Consider the following 21,668-nt stretch of genomic DNA (forward strand, 5'->3'; position numbering starts at 1 on the left):
ATTTAGACAATTAGACAATCACATAGGTTGACTAGTTATGCGTACGAATAAAATGATAACTGTATACAAATCACAGCATGTAATGTCTGCAGTCCTGTCAAAACACTCGGCTCAGTCCACAGAATAAACAAACTCAATTTGTCACATGGCTAACAAGGCAGTACAGATGAAAATGTGATTCTCAGAGAGGAGTCCAGGCTCGGGGACAAGGAGAGAGATAAGTAAAACATTCTATTGATTCATTGGAAACCCAATCATCAAGCTGGTGGCAAACTATGGGGATACACCTGTAGTTTCGCGGATTTTTTGTAGTGAAATGTAAACACGTCGTTCTCCATCATCCGTATCGCTTATCCTCTTGATGGTCACGGTGGGAGCTGGAGCCAATCCCAATTCACAGTCATATTCACACCTACCGTTAGTAGAGTCTTCACGTAACCAAGTATTTGGTCTGTGGGAGAACACAGAGAGGACCCCGGCCGAACTGGGATTCGATCTGGGAACCTTCTAGCTGTTAGTATATTTCGAGGGAGTTGGAGACCTTTTAAATTCTTCTGCCTCTTCCAAATCTGATCACACATGTTTGATGGTTTTGTTGATGAGTGGTGGAACAAGCAGAATTGTCAAAATCCCCTTTGAGAACTTTGAGACAAATTTGATTCAGGACCCTGACCTAAGTCTACGCTGTGTGCTATGTTGATTTTACACAACAGCCCTCTATACGCTGCACAGAAAGATGTATTGTCGTTAAGTATACCTCTGAGCCACACATATAATTTGTGTGTATTGTATAAGCTGACAGAAGAAGGCTGTAAAAAATGCATGCACACACACACACACACACACACACACACACACACACACACACACACACACACACTCATGGGCACAGTGACAGAAAACCCTCAGACGAGCGCACAATAGCTCAAGGACGGCGATGTGTTTTTTACATCACGGCCTGCAAAGTAGTTTTAATTGCCCAAGAGAAGTGAAGCCCTTATCTTGGAGGAGGTTCTGTTCTGTGTTTGCATTCTGTTCTCGTGCCCCTTTCTCCACTGCAGTGAACTTGCTTTGTCTGCCAACCCTTGTCTCCCCCCCCCACACACACACACACACAGCTGCAGTCGGAGGGCAGAGCAGTCTTTTCATGCCTGGCTCACTGTGCTTATGTAAGAGCACTACTTTAAACCTGGTTACATCACATAACAGGCAGCACTGTGTCAGTGGGTCACTGTGCCACCTAACCGCCACGCTACATACACTTCACATTGGGCCCTTGGGCCCTTCACTGGGCATGTGTGAATGGAGCATCTCGGTGTGCAGTCGACCGTTTAGGCACAGATTTCAGAGCGTCATTCAGTTGTGTGCATGTGTGTCTGTTTGGGATATCATTCTATTATTGTGTCATAGTTCGGATCAAACTGATCATAAAGTGCTCAGTTTAAGGAATCAACAGACTTTTATCATGGAAAACGTATGGCCCTTACAGAGTGCCAGTAGGGGGGCCTCTCTGTTTCCAAATTCTTCTTCGTGTATCCTCCTTTCACCCTTTACCCCAGCTCTTGCTCTTTACACTCCCTCCCCACCTCCGCCTCACTGCCAGAAAGAACAGCCCATATCTGTCTCTCTCTCACAGAAACTGACACACAAACATGCACACACACACACATGCACACACAGAGTCACCCCAGGGCTTGAACTAGGGCAGGACCAGCCACTCCCACTGTTCTATAGTTCCATGAAAAACACAGAGGGCGAGAGAGGCAGACAGAGCGAGGAAAAGAGAGAGGGAGGGCGGAGCGTCGCTGCGCTGAAGCCGAGCCCCTCTATGCCTCAGCACGCACAGTGGAGCAGACGGCAACAGCCACACACACACTCCCCACTCAGTTACATGCACAGTCACTCACAAACCACACACACACACACTCAGTGACGGCTGCCAGGCACAGTGGGAAGCAAGCCGTCAGGGAGAGAGCTGGAGAAGAAAGAGAGGGATCGCAGAGGGGAGGAGAAGAGAAGAAAAGAGAGTTGGAGGAGGCACCTTGTGGATCAGAAGGGATTTTCCTCTGGATAAGGCTGTCTGCTTCTTCCTGAGCAAGAGGACTTTTTGTCGAGGCTTTCTCTCTTTTGCTCATCCTCCACGCCGGGCTCCAGCGATATCTACCTATCTATCCCCAGAGCTTAACAAAAGAGGGAGGGAGTGAGAGAGAGTGAGAAAAAAGGCAGTCACAGCTTCAGCTCCAGACCACCCTCTTTCCTCCTCCTCCTCCTCCTCCTCATCCTCATCCTCTCCTCCATCCATGTGTGAGTTCATCGCTGATTCCGCTGTCTTGTGAGAACAGAGCAGAGGACAGCGCGTGTTCTCCAGGATTCAGCCAAGCTCCCGGTGGGATCAGGGTCTCGTCTGGTGTCTGTGTGTGACAGAGAGAAAGAACGAGACAGAGTAAACGGATACACAGGAAGAGAGAGAGAGAGAGAGAGAAAGAGAGAAAGACGGCATAGAGAAGGAGAGACTGGAAAGCAAATTGAAGGGGCATGTTCAGGGCAGGAGAGAAGAAGCCAGTCTGATTTCTTTTGCATCGGAGAGTGCAAGGAGCCGGCAAAGGAATCCCATCCATTCCTACCTTCCTTCTCCTCCTCATCCTCTTCTTTCCTCTCTTTTTACCCTCTCTCCATCCTGCTATCAAATCTCCCCTATTGTTTCCTGCATCGAGTCCGCTATCCTCTCATCTTTTCTCCAGACCCTTTTTTTCCCCTGCTGCCTCTCCAGATTCCCAGTCTCTTCTTCCAGACCCAGGAGAAGGATAGTTTTGTGAGGTTCCCCTGTGACCTCACAGACGAGGAGACAGACTAACATCCCAAGTACTATCTCTCCTTCCATCCGTCCCCTCCTCTTTGCATTTTTCACACACCTCAGCAAGAGAGCGTTCTCCCGCTCCATCCTCTGACTCTCGGAAACAGTCGTCTAAAGGATCCAGGCAAGCCCTCTTGGAGTGAGCGTACCCCACCTGCACGCTTGGATCTCCAGCCTCGGGGACCTTCATTTGGATTCCAGCTACATGGGAAAACGTTTGGAGCAGCAGCCAATGTACCCCCACTACACCTACTACTACCCCCACTATCTCCAGACCAAGGTAAGATGGTCAGCCAGGTTGACCTATTTTTTACGCCTCAAACTCAAAGTGTCTGTGTGGTTTAAATTATTTCATTGTTACTGTTATTCTTTTTAACAGTAACAGTAACTGTTCTCTATATCTGTCCCTTCTTCAATTTGACTTCCCTATCAGTTCCAGATCAGCCATAATTTACACAGAATGGGTACTATGCTGAAACAGTTTGAACATTTGCAGAGATAGATGTTGACATTGCCTCAGAAGACAGCTTGCTAAATGGCCCCATGCCCCCCCGTATCCGCCTCTGAGCTGGGGGGGATATTGGTGTCACTCAGCTGGGTTGTTTCATTTTTCTATCCAGGCTGAGCGTTTGACCCCATCCTTCTATCTCCGACCTCACCAGCTCCAAGTTCAAGTTCAGGGCATGAGGCCCACCCGCCCCTCAGCCCTTGTTTTCTCTCCGACTTTGTCCCTCTCCGCTCCTCCCGCCCACCCCCACGTCCCCCGCCTTCTACGCCTTCCATTCACCGCCCCCCCCCCCCCCCCCCCCCCCCAGCCCTTCACTGCATGTCTGTGATTGATGGAACCTGATATACGTCTCTGATTACCAAGAAGCCTGAGCCCAGTTTTTGGTCTTTGTTCTGTCTGTTCCCGTCCAATACTTACTCATACATAGCATGCACACGCAGATGCTCATATACTGACACACACAATGTTCGTCTCCCGTCTGGGTCCTCTACCACCAAGAGGAAAATGGATTACAGAGGCCTGATCAATCGCTCCTGCGTTGTATCACCCGGCCTGTCATTCTCTTTGTTTGCCATGATTCATTTGTTGTTTTTTTGTGTGATAGTAAATGTGAGGGTTTGGCAGGTTTGCTTGAATATTTCATAAATGTGTGTATGTCAGCTGGCAAAAGAGAGAGATGGAGGGAGAATCACAGATAAAGTGTAGGAGTGGGATGCTGCGAGAATGGAGAGATCACGCTATCGGGCGGACCCAGTATGGGAAGAGCAGGTAAAAGAATGATTGCTCTACTCTAACATGTTAAACCTTGAGCATAACTCAGACTGCATGATGATTTCCCACAGATGCCAATCTGAGTTATTTAATAATACGCACAGAGGAAAGGGCCCATCTGGTACAACACAATCAGTTAAAATAAGACAGTGTTAGAAGGATGTAACAGCAATAGAGCACAAACCCAAGTATAAATATCGCTTGTGATTTCAAAACCGAGACAGAATGTTCTAAAAATAACATTTGAGAGACAGTCGCTATTAAATGTGTTACCATATCCAATTTGTCATGTTGAAAGAAGCTGTAACCAATGCCCCGCAAAGAGAACAAAGAAACAATTACTAGTGGATTTTGGGTCTGCTTTCATTTCCCGGCTAAAAATGGTTCTCTATTGAAGATGTTTTCACTGCTTGTTAACTTTTTATGACACATACCCCACCACCGCAAGTTGGGGGATAATGTCACTTTACGACGATTGCTACACATGTGAGAGACGGGGGAGACGGAGCAGTGGTGAGGGTGAGGCGGCTGCAGAGGTAGAAAGAGGTTGTCCTCTTGTGGGAAGGTTGGATCCTCCGCTCCTACGGCCCGTGTCAGAGTGCCCTTGGGCAAGACACTGAACCCTAAATTGCCCCTGATGGCTCTTTTTGATTGGATGCGTCACAGAAGTATATATATATTTATATACATACATAGAACAGTGTTTCCCCCAGTAAATCTGTCAGTCAAGGTGGTAAGCAGGTGGCGGTGCTGTTGGCGCGGCGCGGCGCGTAGGGGGTATTTTGGGGGTATTTTGCTCAAAGATGCCAGTACGCATGAATGAAATAAACAACTGTTTATTTCAATATAAATAAACAACAGTAGGTACAAATGTTGTGGAAAACATGCAGACACTACAAAATAGGGTTTAAGCCGGTTTTTAAGAAAAATCAAGCTGCCTCGGAAGATGACAGTTTGTGATGTCGGATTCCGTTCAAATTAACCGCCTATTCATTGTGGACGGCAAGAAAAAAAAAGTTTTCGCGCATGCGCACCTGATTCTGTATGATTTAACATGTACGCAAATAAGCATCATTCTTTGTGCCTTTTTTACGTAAATGGTATGCCACATAAGCCTTTACGTTACATATCATTCATGGACCAATTAAAATCGAGATATTACTAGACATTTACGCAGCTTAAGGCCAATGTATGCTACTCCGAGTCCGTTGCGGACTGACGGACGGACGGAGCGGACGGACCCTTTTTGATTTATAGTTCTACGAGCCTTTTTGTTGTGAAAACAATTCACCGCCAGAACAGTAGATGGCGCAACTGAAGTCGAGCTTAGAGAAGCCTACCTCATGAGGTATATAGAAGAAGTCCACGCTGGTTTATTTACGTCCTCCCGGCTCCTCACACACAGTGAACGATGGCAGCTAACAGAAAAAGGATGTTGATGACGCGACAGTTTTTGCTGAATAATGTGACACCCAGCGGGTCATAATGCTTATGTTATCGTGTCTTAACGCAGCGGTTCCCCGGTCTTGTTTCCAAACTGCGTTGCTAATTCAACAGCTGCAACAGTTTGAAGCTACACGGAGGCAGCTAGCTTCCCCCCAGCTTCCACACACAGTCAGCAGGGACACCCGATACTAACTACTACCGTTAGTTAGTATCGATCTAAAGTGTTTGCTTCTAACCTGACGGTGTTTGAGAAACAGTGTCATGAGCCGTGGGATTAAAGTCAGCGGGTTTTTGCGCTGTTCCCACCGCAGTTAGCATGGTGGTTAGCCCGCTAGCCACGTTATGAAAGTTCGTTATAACAGTATGTGACCGTACACACGTGCCGTAAGTGCTCTAACCAGCCACCGTCAGCCGGACAACGCTGCTGGCTTAACACACTTGTCACACGAATTATAGAGTCGTAGTTGTGATTTTGGTTTATTGTGATGTAGGGAATGGAACAGGAAGTTTCCATTCCGAAATGCTGGCGTTAGCGGACCAATCACCAATATTTTTTTCAGTACATTGGTAGTCAAGGCGGGGCCCTAGTCTTGTTAAGGCGGCCGCCTTAACAAGATAGTGCTGGGGGAAACCCTGTAGAAGTAAAAGCAGTGAGCGTGTGTGAATGGGTGACTCGTGACTCGTAGTGCAAAAGACTGGAAAAGCGCAACATAAATGCAGTTTATTTGCCATTAAGTAAAACAGAGAGAGCTCTGGAATTTTATCTGGAGATACTCATCAAAGTAATGGAGCTTGGTCACTGACTAAAGTCTGTTATTCGGCAAAAGTGAAAATATCCAGTTGGCGTAAACATATTTATTACTGCAGCTTTTGAGCTTTGGATTCGAAAATAAAATTATTATTTCCAATTAGCTGCGTGATTCATTTGCAGATGTCATGTTCAGATAGTTTGTGCAGCTTGTTGACATTACCCACTTATCTTCTGATCTCAGAGCTGCACACATCCACATCTGGGGGCTGCCTGATGTTTTTAGGAATGTGCTCCAAGACGAACAAACAGAAGCTGGGAACTGTTTGTTAACGCACATCTGCAATTTGGTCGTAATAAACAGCGTCTGCTCCGATAAGCACGCTTTTTGGTTTGCTAATCTGTGAGAGTAAATGCATGTCTTGCACTTGATTATATAAACTGTGGTGCCTCTAAGTTTCCTTTTCCTAAAAGCGAATTCAAAGACTTATGGTAATTGTCTTGGCATAAGTTTTTTTATTTTTCAGTGTATTCGATTTTCCTGCCTCACAATGATGAGTTAAAACGACAGCACAGCAAATTTATCTTCTTGATAAATTGTATTCTTTAGACGCATTATGCTTACAATAAACTTTGACAGCCAGTGTTGCTGGCAGCATTTCCATTATTTATTTTATATTAGCATTGCAGATTTACACTTAAAATGTATATTTTCCCATATTGTAGCAATGACGAAGCAGAAGTTTGTGTCTGCTTTGACTCTGATGCATGCACAACCAACAAACAATGATTTAAGGTTTATCACACAATAAATGTTCATGCACATATATGTACGATTATAATCAGCATTTCATGCACATGTCAAGTTGTTTTATGCTTACAGATGTCCCCGTGTCACACTTCTGTCTCTTGTCCTATGATTTATCTCCATCAGTTAAAGGTCATCTCATTTCTCTCAAGTATCTGCAACAGGCATCTGGCCCAGACCATCACTTCATTCCTTACACTGCATCCCGCCCTCCCTCCATCTCTCTCTACCTCGGTGCTGTCAAGGTCAAATCAAATTGGATCCTACCTTCTCCAGTGTTCCCTCTCGGCTCAGTGTGTGAGTGTGTGTGTGTGTGTGGAGGGGTGGGTGTGTGTTCCAATATCCATCTATATATTAAATAAACCTGCAATCTGTATGTCAGCTTTGTATCTGTTAATGTGTATGAGCCTTTAACTTTGTCCATCAATGCATGTGCAAGCGTGCACTGAATGTATATTCTCTTTTTTGTGTGTATGAGTGCAGATAAGTAACCTGCTGTGTGAGGTAATGTGAATGTGTGTGTGTGTGTGTGTGTGTGTGTGTGTGTGTGTGGCCTCTGAACACTCTGACTCTCCATCATGACCCCTTCTCATTGCAGCTTGCTGTCATTAAAGCTCTCTGGGTCCCAGAAGAAAAGTCTGTGTGTGTGCACGTGCTTGCTTATTTGTGAGTATTCGAGGCCCTCTGTTATACATCTATATGGATCTTGACAACAACCTTGTGTTGGTGCACATGCAGTTGTGTGTAAATGTTTGAGGGCGTGAACGTAGGTCTGTAGATGTTTTTCAGGCCGAATTTGTGGTTGTGTTTATTGTGCAGAGTCGAGTCAGAGTTGAAGCCCTCCTGTGGAAATCAGTTTTGTCATCACAATTGCCTTCACTGCCGTACATTAGGCAGTCTTTAAACAGACACAGTCATGCACACATGCACCAGCTTTACATAAAGGCTCTTATGAAATGACGAGTTTAAACTAACAATACTTAGGCAGATGACACGAGTATATGTGAGCCTATTAAACAGAGCATTGCTCTTGCTGTGCCTCCATAATGGGCCATAGGTACAGTTAGTGTGCATTAGCAGGGGTCAGGGGGGGACAGTATGCCCTTTAATGCGAGCTCTTTATCATGGATGTAAAGAGGGTTTGAGGGGATGGGTTGGAGGCTTAATGCTAACGCTCATCTGCACTGTTGTGTTCTCTGTGTGATTTGTTCAAATTTAAGCAGCAGGTATAGCTGCAGGGACGAGCCTCAGCTCAAATCAATCCTCCTCTAGTACAATCAATGTTTACGATTTTCTTAATTGCCCCTCTGAGCTGGTTTCAGCTGTCATATTGTTCATGCCCGTCGTGTGGCTCAGAGGCCTTGATTTACTCATCTTCTTACATTTTGCAGGAAACAAACCTCGGTTTAATCCCTAGCTGGACCGAATCAAAGTGCAAAACCAAATGATCAAAGCTTCTGATCGTTGCTGTGCCTTTGAGTTTTATTCTGCGGTTTTGGGGGCAAATGTGTCATCAAAAGCAAATTTCACAGCAGTAACCACAAAATCTTCCTTTTTATAAAGTGGAAAAGTCTCATATTTTACTATTTAGGGTTGACCTTGCAACTTATTACTACCTTGTACCACACATGAATTGATGTTATTTATTGATGTCAAGGGCTATCACAGCACTTGCAACGACAACTTATGAAACAGGTGAACAGCTCTTTGTGCAGCAGCGGTGGCACAGCTTCAGGGTTCTGTGGACTAAATCATGCAGCAGGTCCTTACTCATTCATTGACTGCGATCAGTTTCAGAAAGAGCTGCTACCAGCATTACCACAGGCCAAGCAAACAGCCCGTTCCAAACAGGAATGCATCGGCTGTTTAGTTTAATCGAGTTTAATAGTTACACGTGTGTGATATCTTTTTCCATCTCACACTCTTCTCATCTCAAAAACCTTTAAATGTTCTCAACTTTGACTCACATGCACATGATTTTATGCCTCTTTACATAAATGTAAACTTTCATTCACGCCAACATGAAGCGTCTCTGAATGAAGTACAGCTATTCAAGTCTTTTTTTTTTTTTTAATATATGTCTTTTAAGTCCTTGATTATGATTGACTGAGGATGTGAATCTTTGATAATAATCATTAAGAGCGAGATGAGAGCGAGGCTGAGGGGGAAAAAAAAAAGACACATCATCAACCAGCCGATCCGTAGTTTCGCTGCAGATCAGTGTGCTAATATGCTCAGCGGCACACGAGGAGCTTTAATTAGGGTAATGAGAAACAGCATTCAGTTGATATCAAAGTAATGACACATGCGGACACGCCCGGACATCTAAATAGAATATCCCATTTCGTCAAAAACGAGTTTTCACATTCAATTACTTTCTATTTCGCACTAAAGCAATGTGGTCGGTGGTTAGCCTTGCTGTGATGAGTAAATATTGTGAAAACAGGGGGTGAGACACACACACACACACACACACACACACACACACAGTATGGAGATAAATGTGTAAATAAAAAGAGGAGAAATTTACACTTTTTTCCCTGTTTCCTTCCAAGCTTCTATTCCTCCTCCTGTCAAACATAAACCACTTCACCTGAGCACAAACAGTGTCCATAAATAATGCAGCACACGTCACACTCACGCGTAACTGAATAGCGTGTGTGCAGCGTGAAATGTAAACAGAGGTTAGAGGCGTTATAGCCCAACATGCATTGTCTTCGTGCCCTGCTTCTCCTCGCACATCTGCCTCCCTTTTACAAGCCACAGTGTTCTCGTGTGCTTGTTCTTTAAGAGCCCTATTCCTCTGTTTTGGTGTCTGCTCTGCTCTTGATAGCATCGTATGCCAGTCTAGAGAATAGCGAAGTGCCTTATGGTGCCTTCGTCTAATGCCCCATACCCAGCACTCTCCCTGCTTTTGCTCTGCCTCTTTTCCTGCCTCTCTCCCACTGTGTTCTGGGCTCTTTCTTCCTCTCTCCAACCATCTGTCAGTTTGCCGGGCATGGGCAGATTTTACTGCTTAAAAGGGACTCTCCTAACCACCCATATATGTCCATTTATTATTCTCCGTGGGCTGTTCTATTCTCGTCCCAGCACGGTAGCAGGCACTGACCAGTGCCTCACTGCTGTTGCATAGAAGTGAAAAGAGCTTCAGCGGGTCAGCGCATGCATGGAGGGGTGAGAGCAGATCACCCCTGCCAGTTTTCTAATAGAAAAATATGTGGAGGAGGTAGAGAGAAAGGAGGATATGAAGAAGAGTATAGTGTGATATATATACATATTTTTTTTTTTAAAGAGAGCAGATGGCTGGACAGACTAAGGGGAAAAAAGAGATAGCGATCCAAAGGGAAATAAAGAGGGATGCAGCGAGGAAGACAGAGTTGTTGGCTAGGTCAGGGAATAATGGTGCTGCTGCATTTTTAATAGTTGGCCACTTTGTAACGACCCTTGTCTAATGGATTCTCTGCCTCTTAAAAGCTCCTGTCAGAGCCCTCTGCCTCAAACAGCTACACCACGGAAATTGCTGAGGGCTCCGATAGTCCCCAACACTTCCTGATCGAATGTCCAATTATCTCATCTTTTCTGGCAGCAAACATGATATCCAGTAAGAACGCAGATGTTTTGACAAATCATGTTTTGGCCTAAATTTACCTCCATGAGGCCACGAGTGATACGCTGTGGGCTTGAAAGGTGCCCAAGGCTCACACTGATGTCACAGCTCTGAGATCTAAAGCTCAGTGTGCCGGCTTTTAGAACGTTGTGCTAAGTGCCTGACCAAGACTTTATTGGTGGAATGAAAAGAGACAAGGAGCATAACCTCTCGCTGTTAGCTATTTGGACTGTTTGTGTGTTTATTTGTGTGTGTGTGTGTGTGTGATTGTAATTCAGCGCAGAGGGCAAGCCCCCTGGCTGTGAGGCTGATCTAGTTTCTGGAGAAAGAAGCAGAATCTGTCAACATTTCTTAATTACCAATATCTAGATCTTCTATGGTCTTCAAAGATACAGAAACTACAAAATGCTCAGACAATGTTCCAAAGTTGACAAATGAATACACTGTCGGATATGTTGATATTTAATTACATTTACTTGATATTCAATCTAAAAGGTTGATTAGAGTTGTTCGATTCGGGGATCATATATTCTTTCTGTGTCCTCGTGGCCCAGCAGTGTAATACCACTCTTTCTTTTACACTAAATGACTGGACACACATTGCATTAAAGAATGTGTGATTTTTTTTAATTATGTTTATAATAGTGTTTCTCATTGTTTCTGTTTCAGAAGCTGCTCCTCATTTGCCTCTAAAGACCTAGTAATAATAGGTCCTGTATTCCCGAGTTGAGACGTCGTTGTTCTAACGTCGTCGTGTTTGTGTGATTTTAAGTCGGAATGTGGAAAAGACATGGACGCTGTAAACCAAAAATTATGTATAAGTGATTACATTACATAACATGTCATTTGACTGACGCTTTTGTCCAAAGCGACTTACAATAAGTACACTCAACATTTATGAGGGGATTCAGTATCTTGCCAAGGACACTTCGGCATGCAGATGGGGAAGAGTGGGGTCTGAACTGGCAACCTTCTTGTTGGAGAACGACCACTCTACCCCTAGGCCACACCTCCCCATAGTGATGACATCAGCAACTCGTGAACCAAAATGATAGCCAACTTTTTGCGTTGTTGGTCAAATTGAAGACGGCATACATGTAAAATATCTGGTTGGAAACTGATTTTTGGGATTACTCCTTCATGACATGAACCACACAAAGACAGATTGGCTTCTCTAAGGAGAATTCAGATTTTCCTCCAAATGTCTTATTTTCATATTAAAGCAAACATTTTATAAATGACAATATTCTTATTGCATTTTGGAGGTTCACTAGCAATGCAACTTTAATTATAGTCAAACTGTAGTTTGCAGTTTTTTACTCTGTACTCTCTCATTCAAAATGTCCTCTTTTCTCATTATTGATATTTACATCTTCTCATCTCTCTACTAACAAGACAAACCTATGAACAAAGATGTTTTGTTATTCTAGTCCATTTTCATTTCATTAATCATTATCTGCATGTTTCCTGCATGTATGTGTGCGTGTGTGTGTTTGTGTGTGTGGGGAGGGTCCTTTTACATCAAACCCGATGACCCATGATATCGTCATGTCAAGCTGTTAACACCGCAAGTGGCCATGGTACATGGTTCGCCCAGTGCACCTCAGATGAGCCCATATTGTTCTCATTACACCTTCAGTTCATGCTGTCACATATACTGACAATTTAAATAGCTCCCTCTTTAAATTACACACATATGGATCCTGTAGTTGTAATTGTGATGCCTATGTTTTTTCTTGATTAAAATTATTAAAATCATATTTTTGAATTAAGCCCACTCAATAGTATCACATACATAGTGTGTTATAAACAGCTGTTAATTCATGTCGAAAAAATTGAATTAGTCCACCGTTTGTTACGCGCTTCTCTTTATTAGTTTTCATTACTTTTTATACTCAGGGTCTTATAAACATATAATAAAGGGGGAAAACAAATCTATTAAAATGAGGTTTCATTTGCTTAACAGGGTAAAATATGAAAATAGTTTGTGTTTACATTTCAAATATGTTAACATTAAAGTTTCAGATATTCTTGTACAACACAAGAACGTCATTTGCATGCACGTTGGGTATTAAATGCATGATGTCCTTGTTACTGTTGTTGTTGGCTTTTTGGTGTGCACGTTTTTCCTTTACTGTGTGAACTCCCTGGTGAGACTGGGACGGAATGAGGTGTGAGGGTTTTTGTGCGTTGTTGGGCGGATGATCCCTCCATCAGGGACCTCCGAGATAATTGAAAGAATGCTCTAGGGGATTTTCCTCCATGTTGTTCCTTATACTACTTGGCTGTTGCTTCCCCTCTTACTCTCCTTCTCCCCCCTCTCTTCTCTTTCTATTACTTTCTCACTTGCACTCCCCTACTTGCATTTCTTACTTTATCTATTCTTGTCTCTTGGCAGTGCAGGATTCCACCCCTCAATCCCTTTTCGTGCAGTTGGATTGAATAGACCCGTGATCTTTCAGTCATTCCAGTAATTCCGTCTTTTACCCTCATTTCTTCAGATACTTCAGTTCTCTTACATTTCACGGAAGAATTTTCTAACACTCATCCAAAGAAATGGAACTGTTGAATGCAGCCATTTGTGGAAAGAGGAGAGATCGAAAGGGCTGTGATACCCTTAGCAACGAAAGTCTGACATTTCAAAGGAGATAATTACTCAGCTGGTTAACTTTTGCTGCATTCAATGGAAGAGTTTCTTTCAACTAGATGTAATCCCTTGTGGATTTGGGGACACAAACCTCTAAAGGGTTTCTTCCACTCTCCTTAGGAAACACAGGTCTGACTTCAAGTCTGTATCTACTGTACATTTCACACACATTCTGGTCTCTTTGGCATTTGTGAGCATTTCTTTGTCACTATTCAGAATATCTTAACAAAATGACTGTAATTGAAATAGATAAGCTGTACAAATAATTCATATAAAAACTAGATTGGCGTACAGTACCGTGCATACCTCTGCCAAGGCCTTATTGCTTATCCAACGAAACAATGCAGATCATGACAGCTCCATTGAAGAATGACAGGTTGAGAAAAAGACCATCCAAATTAATCCAGATTACCTCAACCAGTCATTGGCAGTAGTCACAGGCATATGGAATGCAATTTGACGAAGATCCATGTCGGCTTCGACCCTCTGGCAAATTGGTAAAAAATATTTTTTTTAAAAAGGGCCATGTTATCTCTTAAAAAGTGATGAAAATTTATCTGCTCCTTTGTCTGCCAAAATGTAATGGGCTAGTTTTTGGCCCATGTCCCATCTTTATACCATTTCAAGGAAATCTGTTCCGTAGTTTTTGCGTAATCCTGCTGACAATCAAACAAATAAGCAAACAGGGGTGAAGACATAACCTCTTTGGTGGAAGTGATGACTATATAGGGTCAGAGAGTTTTACAGGAGCTGATGCTTTGGCAGAGCTCCACAAACAGAACAAAAACATACCATGACAAGAACTGGGTTTGGAAAAAAAAGGCTCTATTAACTTCTCCTTTTCAGGAGCATGCATCTTGCGGTCACATTTCCGCTGCAAGCTTTCTGCTCGCATGGAATCATTTTGAAAGAATATAATTAAAGCATACATCTTTAATAACATTTGTAGTGAAAACATCCGTCTAGTGTTGTGACAGCTGTCGACGGGTAAAATGTGACAATGAGCTGTAAGTCAAAACTCACCATATAGTTATCAGCGGCGTTATAGTCCTGTTAGCCCTTTATGTAATCTATAAATCCAGATGCAGCTCATAGGGTAAGAGTTATGCTGCACCTGGCGAGATAACACCGAACTCATCATTACATCCCTGTTTTACGCACATATTTACTTTGCTTTCACTTATGGTAAACCTTAAAGCGCCCATCAAAGTTAAAGCTAACATAATGAGATCCTAGGATTTGCAGGGATCTCGCACCAGAGTCTTTTCTGGGCCAAATAACTGCAGGATGTCAGGTCTTAAAGCATGTGTGTGTTTGTGTGTTTTTTACAGCACATTTATTTGTGTGTGCTGGAGTGCGGACTGAGAGAGGCCACCAAGTTTTCAACAAAGTGCAAAGATCTGTAAGGCAAAAATTAAATGAGCAAAAAAACTTAAAACGGCTCCACACATGAGCACCAAATGCAGAAATCCTACATCATTTTTTAACTAATATAAAAAATGATGTAGGATGAACAGTTTCTTTAGAAAAGAATGATGCATTCCTAAGAAGTGATAACTTCCCAACCCCAGGAAAACATCTACCTGGAGCTCTCGCAGTTTCTCGATGCTCCAGTGTCTCACAGTAGGACGGCTCCAAGTGTGAACAAACTCTGGAGCTCAACCTCTGCACTCTTCCTTTCACAGTCTCAGGGGAATAAATAAAGCAACACAGTTAAACTCTATAAAACTGCCTCAGTGTTTGCCCTAACAGACAGTTTAGCTGGGTTACAGACACACTCTTGTCCCCGAGCCAGAGGTGGCTGACCAGGCCAAACATCTCCTATTCCCTGCTAATGAAATCCTGAATACAACCCTCCCCACTCAGCTTGATCCCACACAAATTGCAATAGTCCAAACACACAAACATAGACACCCACTCTCCAGGGTTATGGTACACACACACACACACACACACAGCAACGCACCCGTACAAACACACACACACACACTTACATGTACACACACACACACACACACACACACACACACACACACACACACACACACACACAATCTCACACACACAGAGCCCCTGCAGTCCCAGCCGGGGATTATCCTGTGAAAACACTCCTTTTTGTTGGGCCACAGTCAAATTGCTTTTTGTAGCCCTCATGCTTTTATCAGAGCTGTCTGCGTAACTGTGTGTGTGGTGTGTGTGTGTGTGTGTGTGTGTGTGTGTGTGTGTGTGTGTGTGTACATGTAAGTGTGTGTGTGTGGGAACAGGCATTTGTTTTTAGGGCAGTCCAAATATAGGCTGTTGCTGATTGGAGGGAGCACATCCAAAGTGAATGGTCACTAATGATACTTGAAAGTAAGCTGTTTATATTTACCTCTGTGTGTGTGTGTGTGTGTGTGTGTGTGTGTGTGTGTGTGTGTGTGTGTGTGCGAGAGATAGAGAGATTGTGTGTGCCTACTCACATGCCAATGATTTTCTAAAGATAGTATCACACCAACCAAATCACCGGGTTGTGTCTGTTTGCAGGCTGGTCTGGTGTTTGTGACATTTCACCTTGACATTTATGAATGAAGCCAACGAAACCTATAAACAAAAACAGGGTTTGGGTTGTTTCCCGTCGGCCTTCCACTTTCAGGACTCCAGGAAGTAAATGTCCCATTCATCTTCTCCTTTGACATTTCATAAAATCCTAATAAAAAGAGTTTTAAGCCTTGAACCAGGTCGACCAGCAACAAGATGAATCGAGACCATAAAACGTTTGATTCAGAGCAAACTAAAAATGGAATCACGGAAAAAGTCAAAGATACAAGACTGTGTACACAATTATTTTGAGAATGGAGAAAATACGCATCTTATTGAACATTGCAAACCTCCAACATTAACACTAGGACCTGACTTGATTTGATTTTCACCTGCTTTTCTCAACTCCAAAAAACACCAGTATATTAGAAAGAGAAATCATGGTTTCTTTTTGGCAATTGTAATGTAATGCTGAACGATCCAATAGTAGCAGACATGATCTTCAGCGTTGTGGTGAACATTTTCAAGGTAAAAGCAAGTTTCACCTATCGACTACCAATACTACTCCTAAGGATTGTGGGTAGTATTGTATTTCTCTTTGGCATAGCGAATAAAATACGTGTTTAATTCTTTTCCTAAAACAGCTGACAGGTCAGAATTATGTTTTTTTTTAACGCTGGCTTCTCTGACGTCGTTTTTGTTCAGGTATAGAACTTCCTGATTGAATCAGTACACCTTAAGTTCAGGGACACAGTTATAATGCCAGCCAATGTAGTCATACATTTGTTCAGTGGAAGATTATTTGCTGGAGTACCAAGTCTCAGCCTGGGCGATGGCCAATGCAGCTGACTGGGCACAGATTGTTTAGACACATTCAGCATCTATTCATTCACACCACCGGCTCTCCTCTGAGACTACCAGCCTTTTTGTTCAGAGTGCCATGAGAATGTGTGTTGTGTGCGGAAGTTTGTTTCGGAGCGTGAGTGTCCTTGTGCGTTCGTGATCGCGGGCGCGCTTGCGTGTGTTTCTGCTTGAGATGTCGAATGATGAGGCGAGGGTGCCAAAGTGAGACGTAAACAGAAACTAACAACGCAGGAGGAGAAATAAAGTGCGTGCACGTGTGTGTGTGTGTGTGTGTGGAGGGTGCAAACTTGCTTTGTAGCTCACAGTGAAGTGTTGATTTAGGTGGAAGTTGAGGGAGGAGATGGGATGAAAGGCCTGACTAGATTAGGCAGGCACACACTACTGAGGCGTGCCGTACTGCCTGGCCTTTCAGTGCACTTTGTACCGAGCATGTGTGTGTGTGTGTGTGTTTGTCTTAGAGGCTTGTACTTGTGTGACAGCTTTGAAGACGTCCAAATAGGGTTTGCATGTGCAACCGTTGGATGCCGTTAGCCTGCTGCTGATATTGGTGCAGCTGTACAATAAAGCAGCCGATCAGCAGAGCAAATGCAGCCACTATAACAGCACTGAGAACACTTATCAGTCTGCTGATATCTTTGCAATTCACCTACTGAGTGTATCGTTTCTTTTTTATCTTGGTGAGGAGACGGGAAATAGATAAAAGCCGTTGCTACTGTTTTTTTTTAATCTTTACTCCTTTTAATATACTCATAACCTTGCAATTTCTGCCGGTAGGAGGCTGAATTACTGCATATTCCAGCTCCCCCACCCGGGCGCCCCACTGTTCAAAGTAAAGGTAGTCTCCAACAATAACAGCACATTGGCTAAGACCCTGGCAGAACTGTCCTTCCACGTTAGTCTCCCCGCGTGCAGGAGACTGACAGGTAGAGGTAAAAATAACATTAAAAAGTGGTTTTAAATGCTCGTGTTGTGCTTGATGTAACTTGAAGTGACAAAATAATGGCTTCAGAAGTGGCACCGCTGCCTTGTAAAATTTGCAATGTCATCTGTCCTGTTGCTCTCTCCAATATTGAGTGTGCATTCCATCTTTCTGCAGCAGAAGTTCACTTTTTATCCGAGAGGGAGCATTAACAATCACTGGGGCGTTATAAAAAACTAAAAACGGTGCTAAAGACACAGCTGACTGTGTAGGAGTCTTTAGTCACACTGTGGCAACAGCAAGCTGTGAGTTAACTGAACCCACTGCCTCATATCAATTCATTCAAATTGATTTTATAGCTTCTGTTCTGTGATCTTCACTGAACCATCTGAAGAGACACAGACATTTGTCTGCAATGTGTGGTACAGCACGATCTGCATTTTTTATTGATTTATCTTCCTGTATGAATAATTAAGAGCCTTGGAGGCAGTGTCTCCATGTGCATGTATGTCTGCATGTTTGTGTTCCCATTCTCTGATGTTTGGCTGTATAGAAAGTGCAGAGCTGATGAGTGGATTTATGAATGTTAGTTAGTAGATGTATATGTGTCCATGCTCCTGGATGCCATATTCAAGACCATTAAAATGTACTTTGTACATAAATAAGATGTTATTTATGCAGTATGTACTACAGAACATGCGGGTATAGTACATTAAGAATACTTTCATATCAAAGCCTGACATTGTTAGATTCTACATTTTTGTTGCTGTGGGTGTTACTAAGGGTTCCTGCTGTCATTTGTGCTGTTTTGGGGTTGAACTATGACTCACGGGTGACGGACTGACTCACTAGCACTACTGATGTTGGCTGAGCTGCTCTGGTTTTCCCAAAACCCTCCCACTATAAACATCACAGCATTCTGTAATCGTATAGTCTTGGTTTTCCTCTGATTCTTTCTTTATCTTGTCCTGCTGTCTATTGTTCTGTCCCCTCTCTGGTCTTTGTGTTCACGTACACACTTAGTATGTGTATTGTATTGCAGTTTTGAATTTGGTATGATTTTGGACAAGCAATATAATCTATATATTTATAAACTGTATAAGCAGGCGCCTAGCATTCTATGGCAGTGGCGGCTGGGACCCATCAACATAAGTAACAGCGCAATCACAACAACGGAAACAACTGACTCTACAGTTCAGGGTTCTGCGTACTGACTTGAGCTTCGCTGGATTTATATTGAATTTCATTTTTAGAATGGGCACTGCACTAGTACAAAACACTTTTTAAGGGCAATACAGGCCTCTTATTTGTTTCAGTGCTTGTCAGGTATCAGCATTGGTCTATTCTCGTTTGACATCATTTAATCTGCACAGATACATTTTTTACAAAGAAAGGCAGTAGATGCAAATGCATACTCTTACATAATATAGTATGTGCAATCCCATTCATTTTACTCCATGGTGAACAATATGTCCTATGCCCACGATTTCATCTTATCAAGAAAGTATGATTTTCTTTTACTTCACTTTAAAAACCTCTTATGATGTACATTTTTTCTTTTACCACCTAAAATTGTGAGACACTCAGATATGCTATTTTATGGTGATACAAAAACTGCATGTATACCTACAGGCATACGTGATCTGTACTCCGAGTACTTGTTTTTGCAATAATGTACAGACAACCACACACACACACACACACACGCACACACACACACACACACACACACAGACACACACACACACAGCAACTGTCAACTGCTAGATTAGATGAAGTGGAAGCGCTGAGTACAACAGGAGGAGCATTCAGTGCACCGCTGTGACAGAAAATACTAACTGTAGCACTCTTACCAATACCAACCCTTGAATTATCCTCTCAGGTCTATCTCAGTCCTCCCAGTCTCTCTCAGGAAGAAATCAATGGTGTGGGGGACAGTCACTTCAGTTCGGTGGGAGGCCCACCAGCTTGCAGGGGATAAAATAACTGCGGATCATGTTACGTTCCGGAGAGAACAAGCGGGCCATGCAGATGTTCCCTTATCAATTTATTTTTTCAATTTGACAGATGTAGTGCTGAAATGTGCTTCCAGTTCCTCCTCTGATATTTGAGAACTTTATTTTAAAAGAGTTTTCAGGATTGCATGCTTAAATGGTCTTCCTGATGACTAAATTTGACGCCTAAATTTTGGATTATTATCGCAGAAACACCACGGTGGATTAAAAAAATAAGCAGACAGAGGTGAAAAACTGCAACAAATCTTCTTATTGCGCTGCAGTAAGTTGATCCTAAGGATTATATTCAAAAGTCAATGTTTCCATTAATGGATAGATGATATGTGGTTCTGTGAGCCTCCAGAAACAAATCCGCTTCTAAAATAAGGTTTGATGGTTAAGTGGAGCGGCAGGTACTTGAAGTTAGAAATAGAGGAACATACAGATGAAATTGCATTATGATTCTGTCTCCTTCCACATGTAGCTGCACTGCTCTCTCACATACTGCCGTGTGAACAGCATTGCACTGTATACAAAAGAGGGGGAGGATGATGGACATTACACAGTGACACTGTGGACTCCCCCACTTGAGCCTTAAGCTCAACTCACCTCCTCAAAGACACTAAAGTGGAGCAGACCCAGGTGGTGTCGGTTACAGTCGGAAGCCGGTCGGTTTGTTCATCCATGGGTTTGTTCATGGATGGTCAAAGAAAAGTTGAAAACACGACAGCAGAAGAGAAGGGCAGGTAATAAAGGAGCGGATCAGAGTAAGAGGGGACAAAAAGGCACAGATAAGGCAGGGAGAGGGGGAGAATGGGGGCCAGAGGAAAATATGAGGAGCTTTTGAAATAAGCTCACAAGAGGAGAGTTGGCTAGATCAAAGATCTCAGTACTAGGAGGAATCCCCCTCCTCATTCATGCGGGCCGAGCAGATTTGCTTGCCTTTGTACACAGAAAATGGACTTTCTTCAAATCCATATGCCACTTCTCAACCCCGATCATACTATATATCCCCTACAGTCAGTGTAATTACTCTCAAAACCTTTCAGGTCTCTCTGAAAATATAGACTGCCAGAGCTTTATTGCCAGGGTGCCATAGTACAACATTTTCCTTTTTTTGTATTACTGTATGTTCATAGATTCCTCCCAAGGAAGCAAAAGCAAATTCATTTGCACTAAATATGTAATGTGTTCTTCGGTCCGCTATACAAGGCGCTACACAAGTGTAGGTCATTACTCCAACTTAACTAGGTGTGAATGTGAGAGGCAATGTGAGATTTTCACTGTGTGTTGGCCTGTGATTCACTGACAACCCGTCCAGGGTGCGTCAGCATGGGATCGCCTCCGGCTAACCCGCCAAGACCCTCAAAGCATATGATATATAGATAATGGATGTAAGGCATGATCACGTTAGAGAAAAGGAAGTACGACTACACCTCTTGTAAGATGCAAAAGGTGAAAGACTGTAAATTGGATTTTAAAAGATTCCAAAGGCCGTAAGAGACAGGATGTGCTGCAGAATCACAGATTGAGTGACGAACTCAGACAGAGGAGGAAATGGGCCTGACAAAGTCGAGAGGAAAAACAGAGACAAAGCAGCAGACTCTCGCTTTCTGCCATGGTACAGCCACAAGCTGTTATTCTCCTTCTGCCAAACTAGCTCAACTTCCCAGCTACAGATAAGCTCTGTGCGTGTGTGTGTGTGTGTGTGTGTACATAATTCATAAACATAGCCAAATTAAGATCTAGAGATTATCCTGACCAGTGGCACAAAAGGAGAAGAGGAGAGAGGAAGGGAATGGCGACTGAGGACTGAGCAGAGAGGGAGAGGTGGAGATAAAGTTAGTGGTAGTTTAGGACATACAAATATAACAGAGGAGGATTACTCCATGCATTCATATGTGTACGTTCAGTCCCAGAGGCTCCGCGTGTAAAACTCTCCTAACTCTGTTTCTCGATCTTCCCCCCCTTCCCTCTTTTACTTT

At 43.2% G+C, this 21,668-nt stretch overlaps 1 protein-coding gene across 1 annotated transcript in view; it reads left to right on the top strand.

The window, feature by feature from the left end:
* The first annotated feature begins 1,861 nt into the window (after positions 1 to 1,861).
* LOC133965188 (RNA-binding motif, single-stranded-interacting protein 3-like) overlaps positions 1,862 to 21,668 on the top strand; it is a 120,514-nt gene continuing 100,707 nt past the window's right edge. The window contains exon 1 of the mRNA XM_062399617.1: positions 1,862 to 3,134. Within this exon, the coding sequence (XP_062255601.1) occupies positions 3,060 to 3,134 (75 nt within the window). The 5' untranslated portion in view covers positions 1,862 to 3,059. The remainder of the gene's footprint in view (positions 3,135 to 21,668) is intronic.

The sequence above is a fragment of the Platichthys flesus genome, chromosome 11, assembly GCF_949316205.1.
Source record: "Platichthys flesus chromosome 11, fPlaFle2.1, whole genome shotgun sequence".
Lineage (NCBI taxonomy): Eukaryota > Metazoa > Chordata > Actinopteri > Pleuronectiformes > Pleuronectidae > Platichthys > Platichthys flesus.